Genomic DNA, 18,874 nt, shown 5'->3' on the forward strand with positions numbered 1-18,874 from the left:
CTGCATAGAGTGTACCAGCTGCGTCCTGCACAAGGGTGCATGAGGGTGCCGGGCAGGGGATGAACCCTGGGGCTAAAATCTAGCCTGTGTCCTGCTCACCTAGCCTGGGGACCATGCTACATCAGCCTGAAGGAAGTATGGTGACTTCTGTAAACTGGCTGCCCAGAGGGGCCTCTTCTGATTTGTATGAAGGCACCAGGTATGCCAGGCCTTTCCGTGCCCCCTGCCTCCCCATCTGAGTGATAAGCTCTTGGTGGGCAAGATGCCCTTTGCATAGTGCCTGACGGGACTGTGCACCTTGGCAGTGGTTGAATGACGAATTCATGAAATCCAGGTTCACTGTGTGCTAACGAGTCTTCCCAAGGGAACTCGGAGCCAGAGGCCTCAGACTGCCTGCTGGCCCTGGCTGACTGAGGAATGGGGCCCAGCCAGGGCTGTGGAGATGGCTCCAGAGAGCCAGGAGATCTAGGAGAAGCCATGGAGAGGTGTGAAGTGAGTGTGATAAATATTTACAGGGCAGCAGCTGTGTGCCCAGCGCTGTGATGATTCCATGGAAGATATGAAGAGGGTAAGGCCCAGTCCCTTCCCTCCTGGGGGTCTGTGTCCCCTTTGGGTGGTCCAGTCGGGCCCAGAAGGAGGCAGGGGAGCACTTAGAGGGGCTCTTTTCTCTGGTGGGAAGAAGAAGGCTATTGCCCCAGCAGTTGGACGCATGGGAAAGCTAGGTAGAAAATAATGGGCATTTCCTGGAGTCCTGAGAACCCCTTGGGCATCCCCCACCCCCCACCACTCTGCCCCTGAGGTGGCCCAGGTGTGAGCCCAGTGCCCAGGCAGCCCACTCTGGCTCTCTTGCCAGGCTCCCTGACCCTGCCAGGAGGGAACAAGGGCCACACAGGATCTCAGGGGGCCAGGGCTTGGCAGCCTGGTAGCCTAAAGGCTGGCTGCTCAGTAGAAAAGTGTTCACAGTTGGACAAACACATCGGGGGGCTGGAGGGTGGAGGTGAGGATGAGGTTCCTAGGAGTCTCTGGACCTTTTAGAAACTGAGGCAGCACCTACTTCAGAGCTGCCCTTGAGGGAGGAGAGGGCTGCAGGCAAGGGCGGGGTGCCTCTCCTTGACATTCCCCAGGATACACGGAGCTCACGCCTCCCTCATCTCCCTGCCTGAAACAGGAATGCTGTGTTCCCTTGAGCTGTCTGGGAAGCAGGGCAGGGTGCAATCTGGGCAGGAGAGTCTCCCCCAGGCTCTACCTCCTCCCCACCCAAAGCCTGGCATGGGCATCCCCTGGGGTCTCTGTGCTGGGGGAATCCAGTCCATTCAGACCTAGGTGTGGCTGTTGGAAGAGCTAGAGGCCCAGAGCCTCGGAGCAGTGGGAATGTGACTCATAGAAGCGAGGTGGGGTGCCTGGAGCTGACTAGTGAGAGCAAAGAGGTCGGGTGGATGGCCAGCAGAAGCAAAAGCAGGGGTGATCTTGAGACACCTTGGGGATGCTGGGGAAAGGGCTGGCTCTCAACCCTTTAGGATAGGCACCAGGGAATGTTGATGATGCCCCATCAGCGTGCCAGGCAACAGGAAGGCACAGGTTCCCATCCAGGCACTGGGTCTGTTGGACATGCTGTCCCCACTTACCTCTCTATTTTAGGTTCCCCAGGGCTTGGCAGCCAAGAGCCTGCCTGACCAGCCAGGAGGAGAAAGGAGCAGAGCTCTGCAAGGGCTTTCCCTACCTTGCCAGCACCTAGATCCTCAGAGGAGACTGAGCCACCAGGGAAACACCAGGGCACGTTAAGCTGCAGTGAGCTACACCTGCAGCCACGGGAAGGAACAGCCTCTGCGCTGTGGCCAGCAGCAGAGAGAGGTCTGGGAACGCCTTCCTCTCTTGGAGCTTTCTCCTCGATCCTTCCCACTCCTCTGGCTGCTCCTTCCCTTCAGACCCTCTTGCTCCATCTGCCCCTTAAGCGCTGGTGTTCCCCAGGTCCCTCTGCCCTTTGTTCTCTCTTTACTCTTACATTTCTCAAACTGTTTAGGTGTCGGAACACCTGGAAGTCGTAAGGAATACTGTGAAATATCAATATACTTAATTCATGATTAGAGCTGGGAACAGTTTTATTAGCAGAAACTATGACGATCGTCTATGTGTTCAAAAAAAAAAAAAAAAAAAACAGCTATAGGCACACGCACGTGTCCGTGAAAAGAGCAAACTGTGGGTTGAAGTATGATAGGCCGTTGCCACATTTTTCCGTTAATATTAATTTACGGCTTGTTCGTTTGTTTAATCGTGTGCTAGCAGACAAGTAGTAGCAGGCGCCAGAGGCTGGAGAAGAATTTATGGGAGCAAGACTTAGAGCTGAGACCATTCTGTTCATTAATACATTTTCCCCTTTTAAATTGGGAAACGTTGGCAGAATTAATGCCTCAGTCAGGCAGTGGCACTCTGAAGCATGGTTCGTTCTGCCTGCTTTCCCCGAGTGATATCATCCTTCCCTCTTAACTCTGCAGACACCACCCCTACTCTCACGACCTCCTTCCAGCCCCAACTGTGTCTACAGCCCCAGAACTCTCTCCCAACTTCTGCCTCCTGGGTGTTCTCATCTTGAGATCCATCTCGAGGTACCAAACACTCATTATATCCAATATCATTGACTTCTTGGATTTCTCGTGTTGAGATCTGGGCCCTTGGAACTCCCTCCACCCATTTGTCCAAGCCATAGCTGGGAATTATGTGTCTCTACATCTGAAATAGCCCTTGCATCCATGCCTTCTTCGTTCTTTCCTCGGCCACTGATAGCCTAGAGCACAGCCGAAGCCTTCCAGCTGGCCTCCGGTCCTCCTGTCTTTTGTCCATTCTCTAGCAGGTGGTCTTTCACCACAATCATCATTTAGGAATGCCCATCCCTTGGCTGGGCGTGATGGTCACGCCTGTAATCTCAGCACTTTGGGAGGCCAAGGCAAGTAAATCATGAGGTCAGGAGATCGAGACCATCCTGGCAACCACGGTGAAACCCCATCTGTAGCCGGGCGGTGGTGTGCCCCTGTAGTCCCAGCTACTCGGGAGGCTGAGGCAGGAGAATCGCTTGAACCCGGGAGGCGGAGGTTGTAGTGAGCCAATATTGCACCATTGCATTCCAGCCTGGGCAACAACAATGAAACTCCATCTCAGGGCGGAAATAAAAAGAATGTCCATCCCAACATGTCCTAGACCTGCTTGAAGACCATGAGTGACTTGAGGCTTACATATGGCTTCCCCTGTGCCCTCTCACCTTTGCTAGGGTGCTAGTCCTTTTGTCCAGTCCCCACTGGAAATTAGGAGGCAGAAGACTCCACCCAAGGTTGTCTTTGCCATCCCTGGGTGTCAGTGCATGGTCTGTGACAGGCACTCAGTACTTGCTCTTTGAATGGGTGAAAATGTGTAGCTGTTCTTTGGACCAGGTCATTGCCCTGCTTCGAAATCTCAGGGCACTCCCCCGACCCACTGGGTACAGCCCAGACTCCTCCACCAATAGTTCAAGCCCTCCACCATAAGGGCCCAGACCTATTCTTTAATCCCTCGAAGCCTCAATGTCCTCATTTGTAAAATGGCGATAAAGAAACGATTAATGGTGGGTGGACTTAGGATAAAGTTACCTGATTTTGCAACTTGGCCTCTGCACTTAGGAGTTCAGCCACCTTCTGCAAGGCATAGAACCCCCATAGCCTCTGTCTTCTTGACTATGAAATGGGGATAATGAGTATCTAACTCTTGGGTTATGGAGAGGCCTATGTGAGAGGATGCACGTGATGGGCATTATCAGCACAAAATGTGGCACAGAGAAAGTGGCCATTAAATTATAGTGCCAGCACCAGTGTATCCCTACCCACCCACTTCTCACTCCCTGTTCTCCACCCTGCCACATACATAGGTAACCACTGTTATTAACATTCCAGGGTATCTTCCCAAGGTTTATTAATATGCAAATAACTGCAACATATATCCTTATTTTCTGTATGTTACACAGAAGTTCACATGCCCTACACCAGGAGCCAGCACACTTCTTCCCTAAATGGCCAGACAGTAAATAGAGTTTCTATGACATACGGTTTTTGCAACTACTCAGTGATGCCATTGGAGAGCAAAACCAGCCACAGACAAGGAGGGCAGCTGTGTTCCAGTTAAACTTTATAGATGCTTCCATTTGAATTTCTTATCATTTTCTCATGTCATGAGGTACTATTCTTCTTTTGATTTTTTTTTTCAGCCATTTTAACATGTGATAACCATTGTTAGGTCACAGTCTGTACAAAACAGTCAGTGGTGGGATGGGGCTATTGCGTTTTCCCTTTTCAGTATGTCTTGGAAAGCTTAACTTATTGATGCAAAGGAGCCACTGCTGTGTTTCCAGGGCCTATTACCCCATTCTGCGGGCAGATCCTTGTTTGTTTAACCAGTCCCCTTTTGAAGGACATTTAAGTTGTTTTGATTCTGTACAAAATATTTTGCTATTACAAAATAGTGCTGCTATAGTCTTGTTCATATATCATTTTGGACATTTGCAAGTGTCTTAGGTCGGGTCCCCCAGAGGTGGGATTCGGGTGTGTGTCATTTTGGGTGGAATTGGGGCATGTGTGATTTTGGGTGGAATTCAGGTGTGTTTGATTTTGGGTGGAATTCAGGTGTGTGTGATTTGGGGTGATTCAGGTGTGTGTGATTTTGGTGGGGAATGCTAAAGAAGAGAAGGAAGCAATGTGGGAAAGGGGAGAGCCAAGTAAAGATGTGGTCCCAGGTAAATCAAGCTTTGGCCCGATTAAGGATAGAGCTTACAAAGTTGTTCCTCTTTGAGGCATGGGGGCCCAGGCTTTTGAACTTCTCTTTCAGGCAGTCATAGGCTGTGTGGTCACGGTGGTGGGAGGAGCTTCTCAGGTGGTTCCCATCAGCCAAGAGCATGGCGCGGAAGAAATCACAGGGGTAAGCCTTTAGCCACTGCACTTGCAGATACACGAGCCAGAAAGGGGACCTGGGCGGGGCAGCCACACCTACCACAGAAGGTTTATCTGCAGGATAATCTTGGAGGTGGAGCTTCAGGGTCAAAGCGTGGATGCCTTGGGATGCAGGTAGACGTTGCCAAATTGCTTTCCAGAAGGTCTGTATCAATTTACATGCCTGCCAGCGGCATCCGAGAGTATCTGTTTCTGCATCGTCTCACAAATGAGTATGTTATTAAGCTTTTGGATTTTTTTTTCCTGATCTGATGGATTAAAAAATACTATCTCAGAGTTTTCATTCACGCATCCCTTACTAGGAGAACGATTATGCATATTTTTCTGCGTTCAAGAAATGTTTGTATCTTTCTTTTCTGTGACCTGTTCATATTCTTTGCTGATTTTTCTTTTAAGGCTGTTGGTGTCTGTCATTTCTGTTTCTAGGAACTCCGATATTATGGAGATTCATCTTTTGTCTAAGATACGAGTTGCACATATTTTTCCTACCATGTCATTTGTCTTTTTACTTTGTTTAAGGTGGTTTTGGCCAAGCGGGGGTTTTTGATTATGGAGTTGTTTGGACAAGTAAATGACATATTAGCTAAAACACTTAGCATGATGCCTGCCACCTGATAGGCACTGAATGGTATGATTTCCTTCCCCACCTTCCCCTCTAATCTGTGCTTTATCCGAATGGTGCTTCTTATTCGTCTTTAAACATGGCCTGTGCTTCCCACCTCCATGCATTTATTATGTTATTTTTCTTTTCTTTTTGAGATGGAGTCTCACTTTTGTCACCCAGGCTGGGTGGAGTGCAGTACTGTGATCTTGGTTCACTGCAACCTCCACCTCCTGGGCTCAAGCAATTCTCCTGCCTCAGCCTAAGTAGCTGGGATTACAAGTGCCTGCCATCATACCCAGAAACCTTTTGTATTTTCAGTAGAGATGGGATTTCACCATATTGGCCAGGCTGGTCTCAAACTCCTGATCTCAAGGGATCTGCCTGCCTCAGCCTCCCAAAGTGCTGGAATTACAAGTGTATTCTCTGTATCTTTAGCAACACTCTTAAACTTTCTTTTAGCAGCAAGGCCCTTTTCAAACAAAATAGTACAGTCATCCCTCGATATCCACAGGGGATTTGTTCCAGGACCCCTGTGAATAGCAAGATTCATGGATGTTCAAGTCCCTGGTATAAAATGGCATAATGTTTGCAGATAACCTATATTCATGTTCCCATGTACTTTAAATCATTCCTAGGTTACTTATAATATGTCACATGCTAAGTAAATACTGTATCATTTTTATTTGAATAGTTTTCATTGTTGATTGCAATTTTTTATTTTTCCCCCAAATATTCCCCATCCACACTTGGTTGAATCTGCAGATGCAGAACCCATGGGTCGGAAGGGCCAGCTGTTTTTGGAAGCCCAATTTATGAAGTTAATAGAGGAGAGTTGCCAGGCTAGGCTGAGGGTGAATGGGGTGGAGGGCACAGAGCTCCTCACCCACTTGTCTTCCCATTGCTCTTTGGAAACCTTAGGTGTCGGGCAGGGTGTGGGCACACCTTGAACATTTAACTAAATGGCATCATTATGGGTGTAAACTGCCCAGGCAGTTTTCACGTGGGTCTGAAGACCCTGGCCACTGGGATGGGAATTCTTCCTCATCTTGGTTTAAAGAGCCCGGAGTCCACAGTGAGAGCAGACCGTGGTGGACCTGGTGGCTGCCTCTTAGCTCTGTGCTGGCCTGTGATGGGGGTCTCATGGTCCATAAAGAAATGAAGAAAATAAAGTCATTTGGTGAGATTTCCATAAAGTTAGGCTTATTCAAACATTTCCTTTTGGCTCTGAAATGTCTTTTCTTTCATGAAATTATGGTGGTAATGATTGGCAGTTTGTGTGTGTGTGTGTGTGTGTGTGTGTGTGTGTGTGTGTGTCTTAAAGTCTTAGCAACCTAAATAAAAGGTTAGCAACTTTATGTTACTCCCCCAAATTTGTTCCAAAATTTTACTGATTTGTGAAATCCTGAAGTCTTAGAGATGGCTGTTTTGGTCCATTGTGGAGGCTTGGCCAGGACTTCCCTGAAACAATCCCAGAAAAATAGCAAGTTCCATTCTTATGCTGGATGAGTTTGGCAAACTCTGTCCTTTGATGAAACTGCAGCGGTTCTCCCAAGGCTGATAGTGATGGAGCCTCTCCTGGGGGCTGAGGTCACCTTCTCATTAAGACTCTTGCCTTCTGTTTCCACCTACCTCTACTGCCCTTAATTGGGGGATACTGCTTCTTTGGACCAGCCTGGGGCAAACATGGCACCAGACCCTTCTCTTGATGTCCCACAACCTAACTGAGGCTAGGAAGGGACATGCAAACAGGATTTGGCTAAAGGCTTGCGATTTGCTTGAAGGAAATGAGTGCAAAGATAACACAAGGCTAGACAGTGGGGTTTACAAACTCCACAGCTCACAGTCTCCACCCCATCCTAGCTGCCTGTGCCCTTCTACGTGGTGATGGTAGTGGCAACCAGCTGGAGACCATTAGGGAGCTAGAGCTGAGCCAAGAGCCTGCAGCCCTCCACACAGGGAGAGCCTCTCTCCTGCTCACCTCTGAGGACTAGGCTGGGATTTATAAAGGGAGATATGAACCTCCTTATATGGATGCTTTAGGAATAAAAGGCAGGACCTATCAAAGAACTGGAAACTTCCTCCTTTACTCCAATATAAGCCTCTCAGAACACAGGGCTTTTTGATTTCTGTCATTTAACCCCAAATCCCCATTACAGCAGTAGATGAAAATGACTTGGGCTCAGAAGACTCCAATTGTTAAAAATGTGTTTAGCATCAGATTAGGTACTTGGCCCTGTATAAGGACACTTGGACAGCAATAACACTTTTTTTCTGGAGTCTTTCTATTTCCCTTAAATAAAGAAGAATTTTAAGCGGCGCAGTCACGTTTTCTTATTTGCTTCGGGAAATGTGTTTCGTCCAAACCATAGCTAACTCCTTTTTTCCTCCTTGTTCCTGCAATTTAAAAATCCTGGCATATTTTTCTACTTTGACCATGTACTTGTATTTGTAAAATAATTGCACGGTCTTACTGTTCTCTTCGTCCTCACAATAGCCATAAGAGGTGGGCATTGCTCTTCTTGTTTCAGTGATGAGGATTCTGAGTCTTGGGGGAGCTAAGTGACTTGCTTAAGGTCATGCTGCTAGTAAGGGGCAGAACCGACGTCTGTCTGGCCCAGGTCCCAGCCTCTCTCTGTACAGCCAGATCCCAACTATCACTAGGGAACGCATGGTTTGTTTATTTGGTTTTCTTCTCTGCAAAACTACCCAACTGGCCCTTAAGGGATTTGAACCCTGAGATCTTGGTGCCATGAGCACTGAGCACCAATTAGAGAAAAAACTGACAGCAGCAATAACATAACAATGACAACAAATCACCAAGAAAGAACCCTTTGAGTTTCCCTCCTGACCAGACTGGAGAGTTCTTTGTCAGGGTCAAGTTCAGAAAAGTGGTAGTGGTCTGGGTAGAAAATGAGCTGCTCCTTTCACCTCTCTGGGATGCTCTGTGGCCCTGGCACTAACCTGAGCATGGCACCAGCCTGGTAACCAGGACGAGGCTCCCAGTGAGCTCGCAGCTCAGCCACCTCACTTTCCCAGGTGCTTTCTTGGAAGTCCTTGGAGGGAGTGTGCTTTCTTTTTTTATTTTATTATTTTTTTGAGACTGAGTCTTGCTCTATCATCCAGGCTGGAGTGCAATGGCATGATCTTGGCTCACTGCAACCTCCATCTCCCAAGTTCAAGCAATTCTAGTGACTCAGCCTCCCCTGTAGCTGAGATTGCAGGCATGTGCCACTAAGCCCAGCTAATCTTTGTATTTTTTGATGGGGTTTCACTCTGTTGGTCAGACTGGTCTCGAACTTCTGACCTCAGCTGATCCACCCACCTTGGCCTTCCAAAGTGCTGGGATAATAGGCATGAACCACCATGCCAGGCCAGTCCTAGTTTGCCTTCTGCCAGGAAAGTGTAAGGAGTTTGCTCATGGCCTGGCCCTGAGGGGTGACAGAACAATGGTGGAGATGGAAGAGGAAGAGAACCCCAGGACCTTATCCCACTTGGCCAGGATTCCAGTGGGGAGGCTAGGCATAGGAACTACTGGGGGAAGGGATGCCCCCAAGGCCTGAGCAGAGGCCTCCAGGCTGAGCTCCCACTGGGGTCTGGGCTGGTTATCGGGTGGCACAGAACACAGGCTGTGGATCAGGCTGCCCTGAGTTGGCATCCTGGTGTCCCGATTTAGCTCTTGTGTAACCTTGGGCAGGACTGAGCCTCTCTCAGCTTTGATGTCTGCAATGCACTTATACTCACCATAGTCCAGACGCTGTCATATACACAGTGGTTCATAGACATTGTGACAATGACAGAGTATTTACAACAGAGGCTGCCTTTTAGAACAGCCTGCCCAATAATAAACATAAAGAGAATGTGCTCAAATGTGTGAGACAATTCAAACAGTTAAAATGTCAAAGGACGTGAGCGGAGGATTTTCACAAGTGGTAAATAAATACCTGAAATACTTCAACCTCAAAAATAATTTTTAAAGGAGAGGGGGAGGTGAAAGGAACATTGAAGTACCACTTTATGCTTCTTCAAAGCGAGCAAAATATTAAAAATTAATAATATGCTATGCTGGCAAGGTTGTGGTCTAAGTGGTTCGTTTATACATTTGGATGGAAGCCTTTCAGAAAGCAATACACCAGTGTGTGCCTACAGACATAAATGTTTGTAACCTTTGATACAGTCATTCTAGCCCCAGGAATTCATTTTGAAGTTTTTGTTTTGTTTGGCTTTTTTGAGACAGAGTCTCACTCTGTTGCCCAGGCTGGAGTGCAGTGGCATGATCTCGGCCACTGCATCTTCCACTTCCTAGGTTCAAACGATTCTCAGCCTCCCAAGTAGCTGGGAATACAGGCATGCACTACCACACCCGGCTAATTTTTGTATTTTTAGCAGTGGTGAAGTTTCACCATGTTGACCAGGCTGATCTCAAACTCCTGTATTAAAGTGACCTGCCTGTCTGTCACAGCCTCCCAAAGTATTCGGATTACAGGCATGGGCCACCTCACCCAGCCTCATTCTAAAGTTTTAATCCTTTCAAAATGTTTCCTATAACATTTTTTCAAACATAAAAAATAGAATAGTACAACAAATCCCTCTGTACTAAAGGAATATTGACGGAAGACAGAGTCATATAGGTAAGGATGTATACATTTGAAACTTAGGCACAGGTCAGGTGCAATGGCTTACACCTGTAAGTCCAGCACTTTGGGAGGCCAAGGTGAATGGATCACCTGAGGCCAGGAGTTTGAGACCAGCCTGGCCAACATGGTGAAACATGTTTTTCCAGACAGCCTGGAAAAACCCTGTCTCTACTAAAAATACAAACAAATTAGCCAGGAGTGGTGGTAGGCTCCTGTAATCCCAGCTACTTGGGAGGCTGAGGCAGGAGAATCGCTTGAACCCAGGAGGTGGAGGCTGCAGTGAGCTGAGATCGTGCCATTGCACTCCAGCCTGGGTAACAAGAGCAAAAGTCCATCTCAAAAACAAAAATAAACAAAAAACTTTTTAAAAAAATCTAAATATGTAACAGATGAATATCTGAGTAAGTTGTGATTCATCTTCAGATGGACTATCGTGTAGCGATGAACATGACAGATATGAAAAGTTGAATTGTGCAACGAGTGGTCTAATGTTCAGTGAAAAACCAGAATTTAAAATTGTATCTCTAGGTGATGACAATAGTGTAAAATCATATACATGAGCACAGGTTAAAAAAATATGCAAAAGTATTTGCTGTGTTGGGATGGGAGATGATGAAGTCATATTTTCTCCTTGAATATTGTTGTTATATTATTCTTACAATAAAAATAAATGAGAGGGAGATTCTAGGCTCTGCCCTGAATCTGTGAAGGTATGTTTGTCAGATGCTATTCTACAGGTCATTCGTATTAAGGGATATATTAAGAAGTGGTAGGCGGTGGGGCCAGGATTTGGTTTTAGGGCAGAGGCTGGTCCATAGTGGGTTCTCAAAGACTCTTGGAATGTCAGAGCTACGTGAGGACCGTCTAACACCCCCATTTTGCAGTCAAGGGTCCTGAGGCCCAGAGAGGCTAAGTGACTTGCCTGGAATAACCCAGCAAAAGCCTGGCAGTTCCACATAGAGGTTGGTATTTCTACGAAACTAGCCGGCGGACCTTAGATCAGTCCTTCTGCCTCGGGGCACCTTCATGTATGGGAGTCAGCCACACATGGGTGAGAAGGCAGCCAGAGAGCATTCCTCTTGTGCCAAGGCAGGGTGGGTGGCTGGATGAGGGGTGGCACACACTATTCCCGGGATGCAAACTCCTGGGCTGGGGTTGTCTCCACAGGACTCTGAGTAACCTCAGCCAGACCCGCCCTTCCCATCACCACCTGGGGTTGTCCCGCAGTGTCCGACTTCACCCGACTGCCACAGCCAATGGCCAGCTCTCTTCCAACGCCCTGCCCTTGGGACCAGGCCTGGAGCAGAGGGATGGCACCCATCAGGCGCTCCCTCCGGAGCACCCCTCATCCCCCTGGGGTAAGGATGCCCTGCCGTGGGTCCTAGAAGAGCAGGACCTCTAGATCTCTCTTCTCCCACCTCAGCTTTCCCCTCCCCTCTCACAGAGCAGCTGCGTTGTCACCTTGCCCCTCATTCTTTCAACCAATCAACAAACACTTGCTGAGCACCTGCTTTGTCCTGGGCTCCAGGGGTCCCAAATCAGCAGACCTGGACTTTGCCCCTGTTGCAACCCTTAGACCTGGACTGCTCTGTTTCTGCCCAATCTGCCATCCCCTCCTGCCTTTGCTTCCCTCATCTCCCACCATGAACAACTCCTGGGTCCGGGTCCTTCTACCTTATCCTTCCTGCAAACCCAAACCCTCCTGGATCAACCCAACCAGCTGTTTCCTCAGCACCTACAGCTGCGCCTCTGCTTCCCAGAGCAGAAAACAGAATCTCTGTGGATTCACGCCATGACTCATTCTCTGTTGTTTCCTGACAACCCCTCCCTATGTGGAGGACATTCTCTCCCTGCGTTTCTCAAAGCAGCTACTCCAGGTCTCCCCTCCCCTCCCCTCCTTTCCTGAGGCCCCATCCATCAGCCCACAGACATGCTCCCACCTCCCAGAGAGCTCCCCAACTTCCTGTCCATCTGCCACACTCACCCCCACCACTTCCGTGTCTACGTCTGTGCCTGAGCTCACCTCCTTCCTTTTTTTCCATTTTAAAAATTGAAGTGGAATTCACATAAAATTAACCATTTTAAAGGCTACACTTTAGTGGCTCTTAGTATATTCATAATTTTATGCAACCATTGCCACCGTTTGGTTCCACAACGTTTTTATCACTCCACGTAGAGACCTTGTACCCATTAAAGCAGGAGTCACTCCTTATCTCCGCCTTCTATCCCTGGCAACCACTCACTGACTTCCGGTCTCTATAGATTTGCATGTCCTCAACATTTCACTTGAATGGAGGCATACAGTGTGCCATCTTTTGTGTCTGTCTTCTTTTACTTAGCATTACATTTTCCCTCCCCTCCCCTCCCCTCCCCTTCCCTCCTCTTCTCTGTTCTTCTCTTTTCTGCAGAGTCTTGCTCTGTTGCCCAGGCTGGAGTGTGGTGGCATGATCACAGCTCACTGCAGCCTCAAACTCCTGAGCTCAAGTGATCCTTCTACCTCAGGCTCCGGAGTAGCTGGGACTACAGGCATGCACCACTATGCCTGGCTAATTTTTAAATTTTTTGTAGAGATGGGGTCTTGCCACGTTGCTCTGGCTGGTCTCAAACTCCTGGCCTCAAGTGATCCTCCTGACTCAGCCTCCCAAAGTACTGGGATTGCAGGCATGAGTCCCCGTGCCTGGCTTAGCATAACGTTTTCGAGGTTTATCCTTGTGGCAGTGTGTGTCTGTGCTTCATTCCTTTTCATGGTTGATGATTCCTTTCATGCCATCTTGAGGGGGAGGTGTCTCTCTTGTCTAAGGCACACCGTGGCACCCTTTCTCATTTCCTCTGGAACGCTGGCATCACTTGTCCCCCCACTTCTGTATCTTCACCCTGTCCCTCCCTCTCAGCTCTTTCCCTTCAGCATGCACAATTGCTTCCAGCTCTCTCATTCACACACACACACACACACACACATACACACACACACACACACGCACGCACAGACACACACTCTTTCTCATTTCTCCGCTTCCTTCTGGCTCCCTCTCCATCTCTTCCCTTTACAGTCCAGCTTCTCAAACCCATGGTCAACACGTATTTTTCAACTCCCCCCTTCCCACTTCTCCCTCACCCCTCTGCTTCTGGCTTCCGTCCCCGGGCTCCCCATACTGAATTAATACCCCAATTCCATTGCCACCACCCTTAGTAAATGAAGTGACCTCAGTTTGCACTGCTGCCATGACCTCCCAAGTGGTCACCCTGCCTCCAGACGCCCCTGCACATCACAGCCAGGATGATGTCTTACTGAAAAGTCACCACCAAATAAAGTGCCTGATCTTTGTCCTGGTAATCAGGTCCCCTACTAGCCTGACTCTAATCCTTCTTTCAGGCTTTATCTTCTTCTCTTCTCTTAGAGAACTCTCCTCTCTGGCAAGCCTGAGCCGCATTCCATTCCCTGACTTCGGGTTCCAAGTCCAACTGCATCACTTGCTAGCTGTGTCACTTGGGCACCTAAACTTCTCTGGGCCTCAGTTTTCTTAGCTGTAAAATGGACATAGTAGGTTGGATATATGAAAAATGCCAACACTCAGCCATAGGAACCTACAAAAATGGCAATTTCTAATGGTTCAACCTAACATACTACTATTCAAGAGGGTTGATGTGCGTGAAGTGTAAGCTTGGTGGCTGGCACATCTGCAAGCTTCTCAGTCTCAAAGGTATCACCCTGCCCCTACAATGGGACACTGCAAACTCTCTGGGGATGAATGCAGCCCGAGTCCCATGGGCCTTTCTAACCAGCCTCTGGAAGTCATAGCTGTACCTCTCAGCCCTGCCCCCTGGACCCAAGCCCTCTCTCTGCAGGGCTGAACCTCACGGAGAAAATTAAAAAGATCAAGATCGTCTTCACTCCCACCATCTGCAAGCAGACCTGTGCCCACGGACACTGTGCCAACAGCTGCGAGAGGGGCGACACCACCACCCTGTACAGCCAGGGCGGCCATGGGCACGACCCCAAGTCTGGCTTCCGCATCTGTAAGTGCCTTTCCCTCTCAGATGGTTCCCAGCTGGCCCTGGAGGGTGAATGGCCGGAGAGCCAGGCCTGTCTTGGACTGGAGCCTGCTGCTCCCAAAATGTGGCTCCTCAAATTGTCCGAAATCACATGCGGAGCTGAATCCTCACTTGGCAGCCTAGCCGTGTGACTCTCAGAGTCACATAACCTCTCTGAGTCCAAGTTTCCTCAACAGAGAAGAAACGGAGTTCATGATAATACCACTGCCCCATCTCCCAGGTTATTGTGGGGTGCAGGGAAAGGCCTAAATGAGCTTTTTGGGAAGGCAGGAGCTGGTTACTATCTATCCTTCTTCACTCTACATAAATGCAGTGGAAAGTCCCTGCATTTCAGGGACCTCTGGGCTACAGAAGCCATCTAGGATCAGGGTTCTGGTGCCTGTTTCTCTGTGGTGGTCACGAGCAGCAGAGTGGGTGCTGTTGTTCTTCCACCGCTGGTTACCTTGACGTTGCAGATTTCTGCCAGATCCCCTGCCTGAACGGAGGCCGCTGCATCGGCAGGGACGAGTGCTGGTGCCCCACCAACTCCACCGGGAAGTTCTGCCACCTGCCTGTCCCGCAGCCAGACAGGGAGCCTCCAGGGAGGGGCTCCCGCCCCAGAGCCCTGCTGGAAGCCCCCTTGAAGCAGTCCACCTTCACACTGCCGCTCTCCAACCAGCTGGGTGAGTGCCAGCACCGCCGGGCCAGCGGGACCCTGGGAGGAGTGCCAGTTGGGTGGAGGCTGTCACAGTTGCTATGCAAGGACAGGAGACTGCCTGCAGTCCTTCCTTTACTATCAACCCCCCATCGTTCTTCTGGCCCTCAGCGCTGAGTTTCATTCCCTAAACTCGGCCCTCTCCCATTAAAATTCATCCACTTGTTTTTGCCCTCTCCCTATGCTGGGTACCTTGGGGAAGGCAAAACAGTGTAAGGGCAGGGAGCTGTCCTCAAGGAACCCATGGGCTTGGGTAATACAGGGAGAATGGATGGGAAATAGAATATCAGCATAAAACATTTCATTTCCCCTGCCTTCCATTATTAGGTGCCAAAAAAACTACAGAATGCTTTAGGAGATCAGGGGACGGAGAGGCTCCTACGCCCAGAGTGCATGGGACAGCTGCATGGAGGGGATGGACCGCAGTTAGGCCTTAAACAATGGGCAGCGTCTGGTTAAGGAGGGACTGGCATGAGCAAAGCCACGGAGGTGGCCCCTGCAGGAGCCAGGGGGCTGAAACTCCAGGGTTGGCCAGGGTCATGGGGGAGGTGGAATCAGAAAGGTAGCTGGGAACGTGCTGATGAGGCTCCTTCGGTGACGGAGTTTGCGCTTCATCCCGTCCCACAAGGGATCATTCTGGGGCTCTAACTTGGGAGCAAAGAAATGGAGAGTTTTGGGGTGACATGCAGCCAGTAGCCGGCCTGGCCCAGGGCTGGTGGAGACCCTTCAGAGGGTTGGAAAATGAGAGCGGGGCCCTGCTTCCCTGGCTCTGACCCCAGCCCCTGTGCCCAGCCTCCATGAACCCTTCCCTGGTGAAGGTGCACATTCACCACCCGCCCGAGGCTTCAGTGCAGATCCACCAGGTGGCTCGGGTGCGGGGCGGGGCAGAGGAGGCCCTAGAGGAGAACAGCGTGGAGACCAGACCCCCGCCCCGGCTGCCTGCCAGCCCTGGCCACAGCCTCTGGGACAGCAACAGCATCCCTGTGCGGTCTGGAGAGCCCACTCGGCCACGACCCCCAGCAGCACCCAGGCCTCGAGGACTGCTGGGCCGGTGTTACCTGAACACTGTGAACGGACAGGTGAGGACACAGCTCTGGCCTCAGCCCTGGATGCTTCCAGGACAGCAAATGTCCCCAATATGCCCTTTCCCTCCTCTCTGTCCTCTTTGTTCTTATGGAATGTGAGTGTCTGCAGAGTCTCCCATTTCCCAGATGGGAAAACCCAAGGCATGAAATTGCCCATGTATGGAGAAGCTGGGCCTCCTTCCTGGGCTCCACTTGGTGCCTGTCAATACCAGGCACACAGACAAGGACCCAAGGAAGTTCTCCTCTGGAGGAGCTGTCACCAGCATCCTCAGGTGAAGGCAGCCTAGAGTTTTGATTCTATGACCCCTGGCACATGGACCAGTGGGCTGTTAGGATCTGGCCAGGAGCTTTGTAACCAGTTGAGACCACAGTTGGGGTCACAGAGGTGTGAAATTAGTAAATGGAGGTTAACCCCAAAGCCCTGGTGGTACAAAGATGAGAGATACCCCATTCCCCCCAGAGCCATCCTCAGCTCATAATGGGAAATCGGGGAAGCTTCTCTGAGGCCAGCCACCCAAGAATAGGGGTTAGACCAGACCCAGTATGGTTTTTCTTGGCATTGCCAGGAAACCCCTTAGTTTCCAGAAACCCCTTCTGAGGTTAGGGAACTGGAGGAGGTGGGACAGGCAAGGGGCAAATACCCTGAATTCTCAGATCATCCCTGGCCTCTCAGCTTGGGGTGTCCCTGAGCCTGGGGCTCTGCTCACAAGGAAGGCCCACACTGTGGGTGACCCTGGGGTTCCCTGGAGGTCAACAGAGGAAGCTATTCCTTTAGGACCTTTGTCTGTGGCTGGGGCCATGGAGGGTGGTGGTTTGCAGCCCTATACATCTCGTGTCTAGGGATATCCCATTCACATACAGGTTCAGGTCTGCGAAAGTGCACAGCAGTCCTCTCTGCCTCCTTCTGGGATATGGGCTGACCCCCTTCTCCCCTTCTTTGGCTGGGGACATCCTCAGGCAGAATGTGGGGAGTGAGTTCTGTGTCCTACGCTTTCCTGGGACATCTGTGCACAGCCTGGGAGGGAACAGGGGGTGGTCAGGTGTTCACAGGTGGCCATGGCCTCTCTTCCAGTGCGCCAACCCTCTGCTGGAGCTGACTACCCAAGAGGACTGCTGTGGCAGTGTGGGAGCCTTCTGGGGAGTGACTTTGTGTGCCCCATGCCCACCCAGACCAGGTGAGTGCTGGGGGCCAAGGTCAAGAGTTGTGGGAGAAGCCCTCCCAGGGCCTGGCCTCTGCTGACAGGGTTTTCCCTCCAGGGTATCAGAGTCCAGGCCAGTAGAACAGGCTGGTAAACTGCAGACTTCCCAGACCCGCATTGAAGGCGTTTCTGGCTGGCACTGAGGCTCCTGGCAGCCCTCTGCTGGTACAGCCTGGCCTGCCTGCTTCATCTGACTGCCTGCAAGGGCCTGCTCCCTCTTGCAGAGATTCTTGCTCAGATTTGAGGGATTTCATTCAGTGCTCCTCTGCATACCCCTGCCCAGATGCCAGGGCCCCAGAGTTCTTGATTCGGTGACCCAGTGTTTTCCTTATTCTCTCCCTGGTGGGGCCCCAGGCCTCCTCTTTACCTCCTTAGTTCCTGTTCTAGCCTCCCTCTCTTTGAATTAGGGTTGAACATCTATCCTAGACGTCCTCATCCTTGGGATATGGGAACCATAGTTCCTTGCCCTCTTTTGGATGATGGGAAAAATCTAACATGTGTTCATTCATTCATTCCTCCATTCATTCAAAAAATACTCACTGGGTGCCTTGTATGTGCCAAGGCCTGAGATTTCAGGAGTGAGCGAATGCCTGTTCATGATGCTCTCCCGAGTCTTAGTCATACAGTTGGGAGGAGGGTGACCGGATGCCTGTGCCTGAGTGTGGCTTCTGCTCACTTGGTCTGTCTTCTCCCCTCAGGCCTCTTCCTGGGCCTGGGCTTGAGCCTGGTGTGTATTTTTTTGCCTGTCAGCAGTCAGCTTGGTCCATCAGCTTTGTCTTGTTGTTGTTTTGTTTCTTGTTTTTTTTTTCTACTTCAGTTTTCTGTGGAAGGTCCATCAGCTTTGTCAGGGGACTGGACAGGAGCCCAAAGGTGGGAGGGGCACGGCTGTTCCTCACATCAGACTCAGCTGTGAAGCAGTGACTATATTTTCCAAACTAAAAATAAGTGTAGATGGTTTCACAGTGTGATAGAACTTTTGGCAAAGTAGCAAAGGGTAGCATTCACCTCCCAGGCTCAAATGCCTAACACATGTAGGTAACCAGTCCCAGCTCTTCCTGATAACCTCTCTCTGTGTCAGTGTCCTGATCTGTAAAATGAAGATAGTAACAGTGCCAGCCTTGTAGGCTGCTGTAGAGATTAAATGAAATGATGCACGTGCCTAGCATTAGGTCAATAAACTGGCTATTACTGTCATTATCATTATTGTTATTAGAAAGTATCCCTCAAGAAAGGGAAAATAGAAGGGACCCACTGCCCTACCAGCAGATGTGCATCAAGCTGACCAGGTCTCCCCTGTGGACTGGAGATGTTTTTGCCACTTTTCTTCTTTCATTGTTTTCTTTTCTCTTTCCCATCAGGCGTTGAACCCTTGAAACTTCTGTATCCCACATTCTAATCAGTCGACAAATATTTACATTGACCAAGCCCCCATGTGAAGTGGCCATAGTGTGTAGGCCCAGGACAGACAGTGGAGAAGGCAGTAAAAACCACACTTTCCTCTCCAAGCTTACAATTTAGTGAGGAGTCATAGATGGCTGGTGGGCATCAGAAATGAAGAGGTTTGAGCAGTGTCTGGTCAAGTGCTGAGTGCTGGGCAAACACAGGCAGTGGAACCCAGGCCCCTCATAGGTCCAGTAG

At 50.0% G+C, this 18,874-nt stretch overlaps 1 protein-coding gene across 4 annotated transcripts in view; it reads left to right on the plus strand.

The window, feature by feature from the left end:
* LTBP2 (latent transforming growth factor beta binding protein 2) overlaps positions 1-18,874 on the plus strand; it is a 112,690-nt gene that overhangs the window by 45,872 nt on the left and 47,944 nt on the right. For all 4 annotated transcript variants that reach the window (XM_017528653.2, XM_017528654.2, XM_017528657.2 and 1 more), the window contains exons 4-8: positions 11,373-11,563; positions 14,052-14,222; positions 14,714-14,920; positions 15,745-16,031; positions 17,110-17,212. In XM_017528653.2, coding sequence (XP_017384142.1) covers positions 11,373-11,563; positions 14,052-14,222; positions 14,714-14,920; positions 15,745-16,031; positions 17,110-17,212 — 959 coding nt within the window. The remainder of the gene's footprint in view (positions 1-11,372; positions 11,564-14,051; positions 14,223-14,713; positions 14,921-15,744; positions 16,032-17,109; positions 17,213-18,874) is intronic.

Source organism: Cebus imitator, unplaced genomic scaffold (assembly GCF_001604975.1).
Source record: "Cebus imitator isolate Cc_AM_T3 unplaced genomic scaffold, Cebus_imitator-1.0 Scaffold54, whole genome shotgun sequence".
Classification (NCBI taxonomy): Eukaryota; Metazoa; Chordata; class Mammalia; order Primates; family Cebidae; genus Cebus; species Cebus imitator.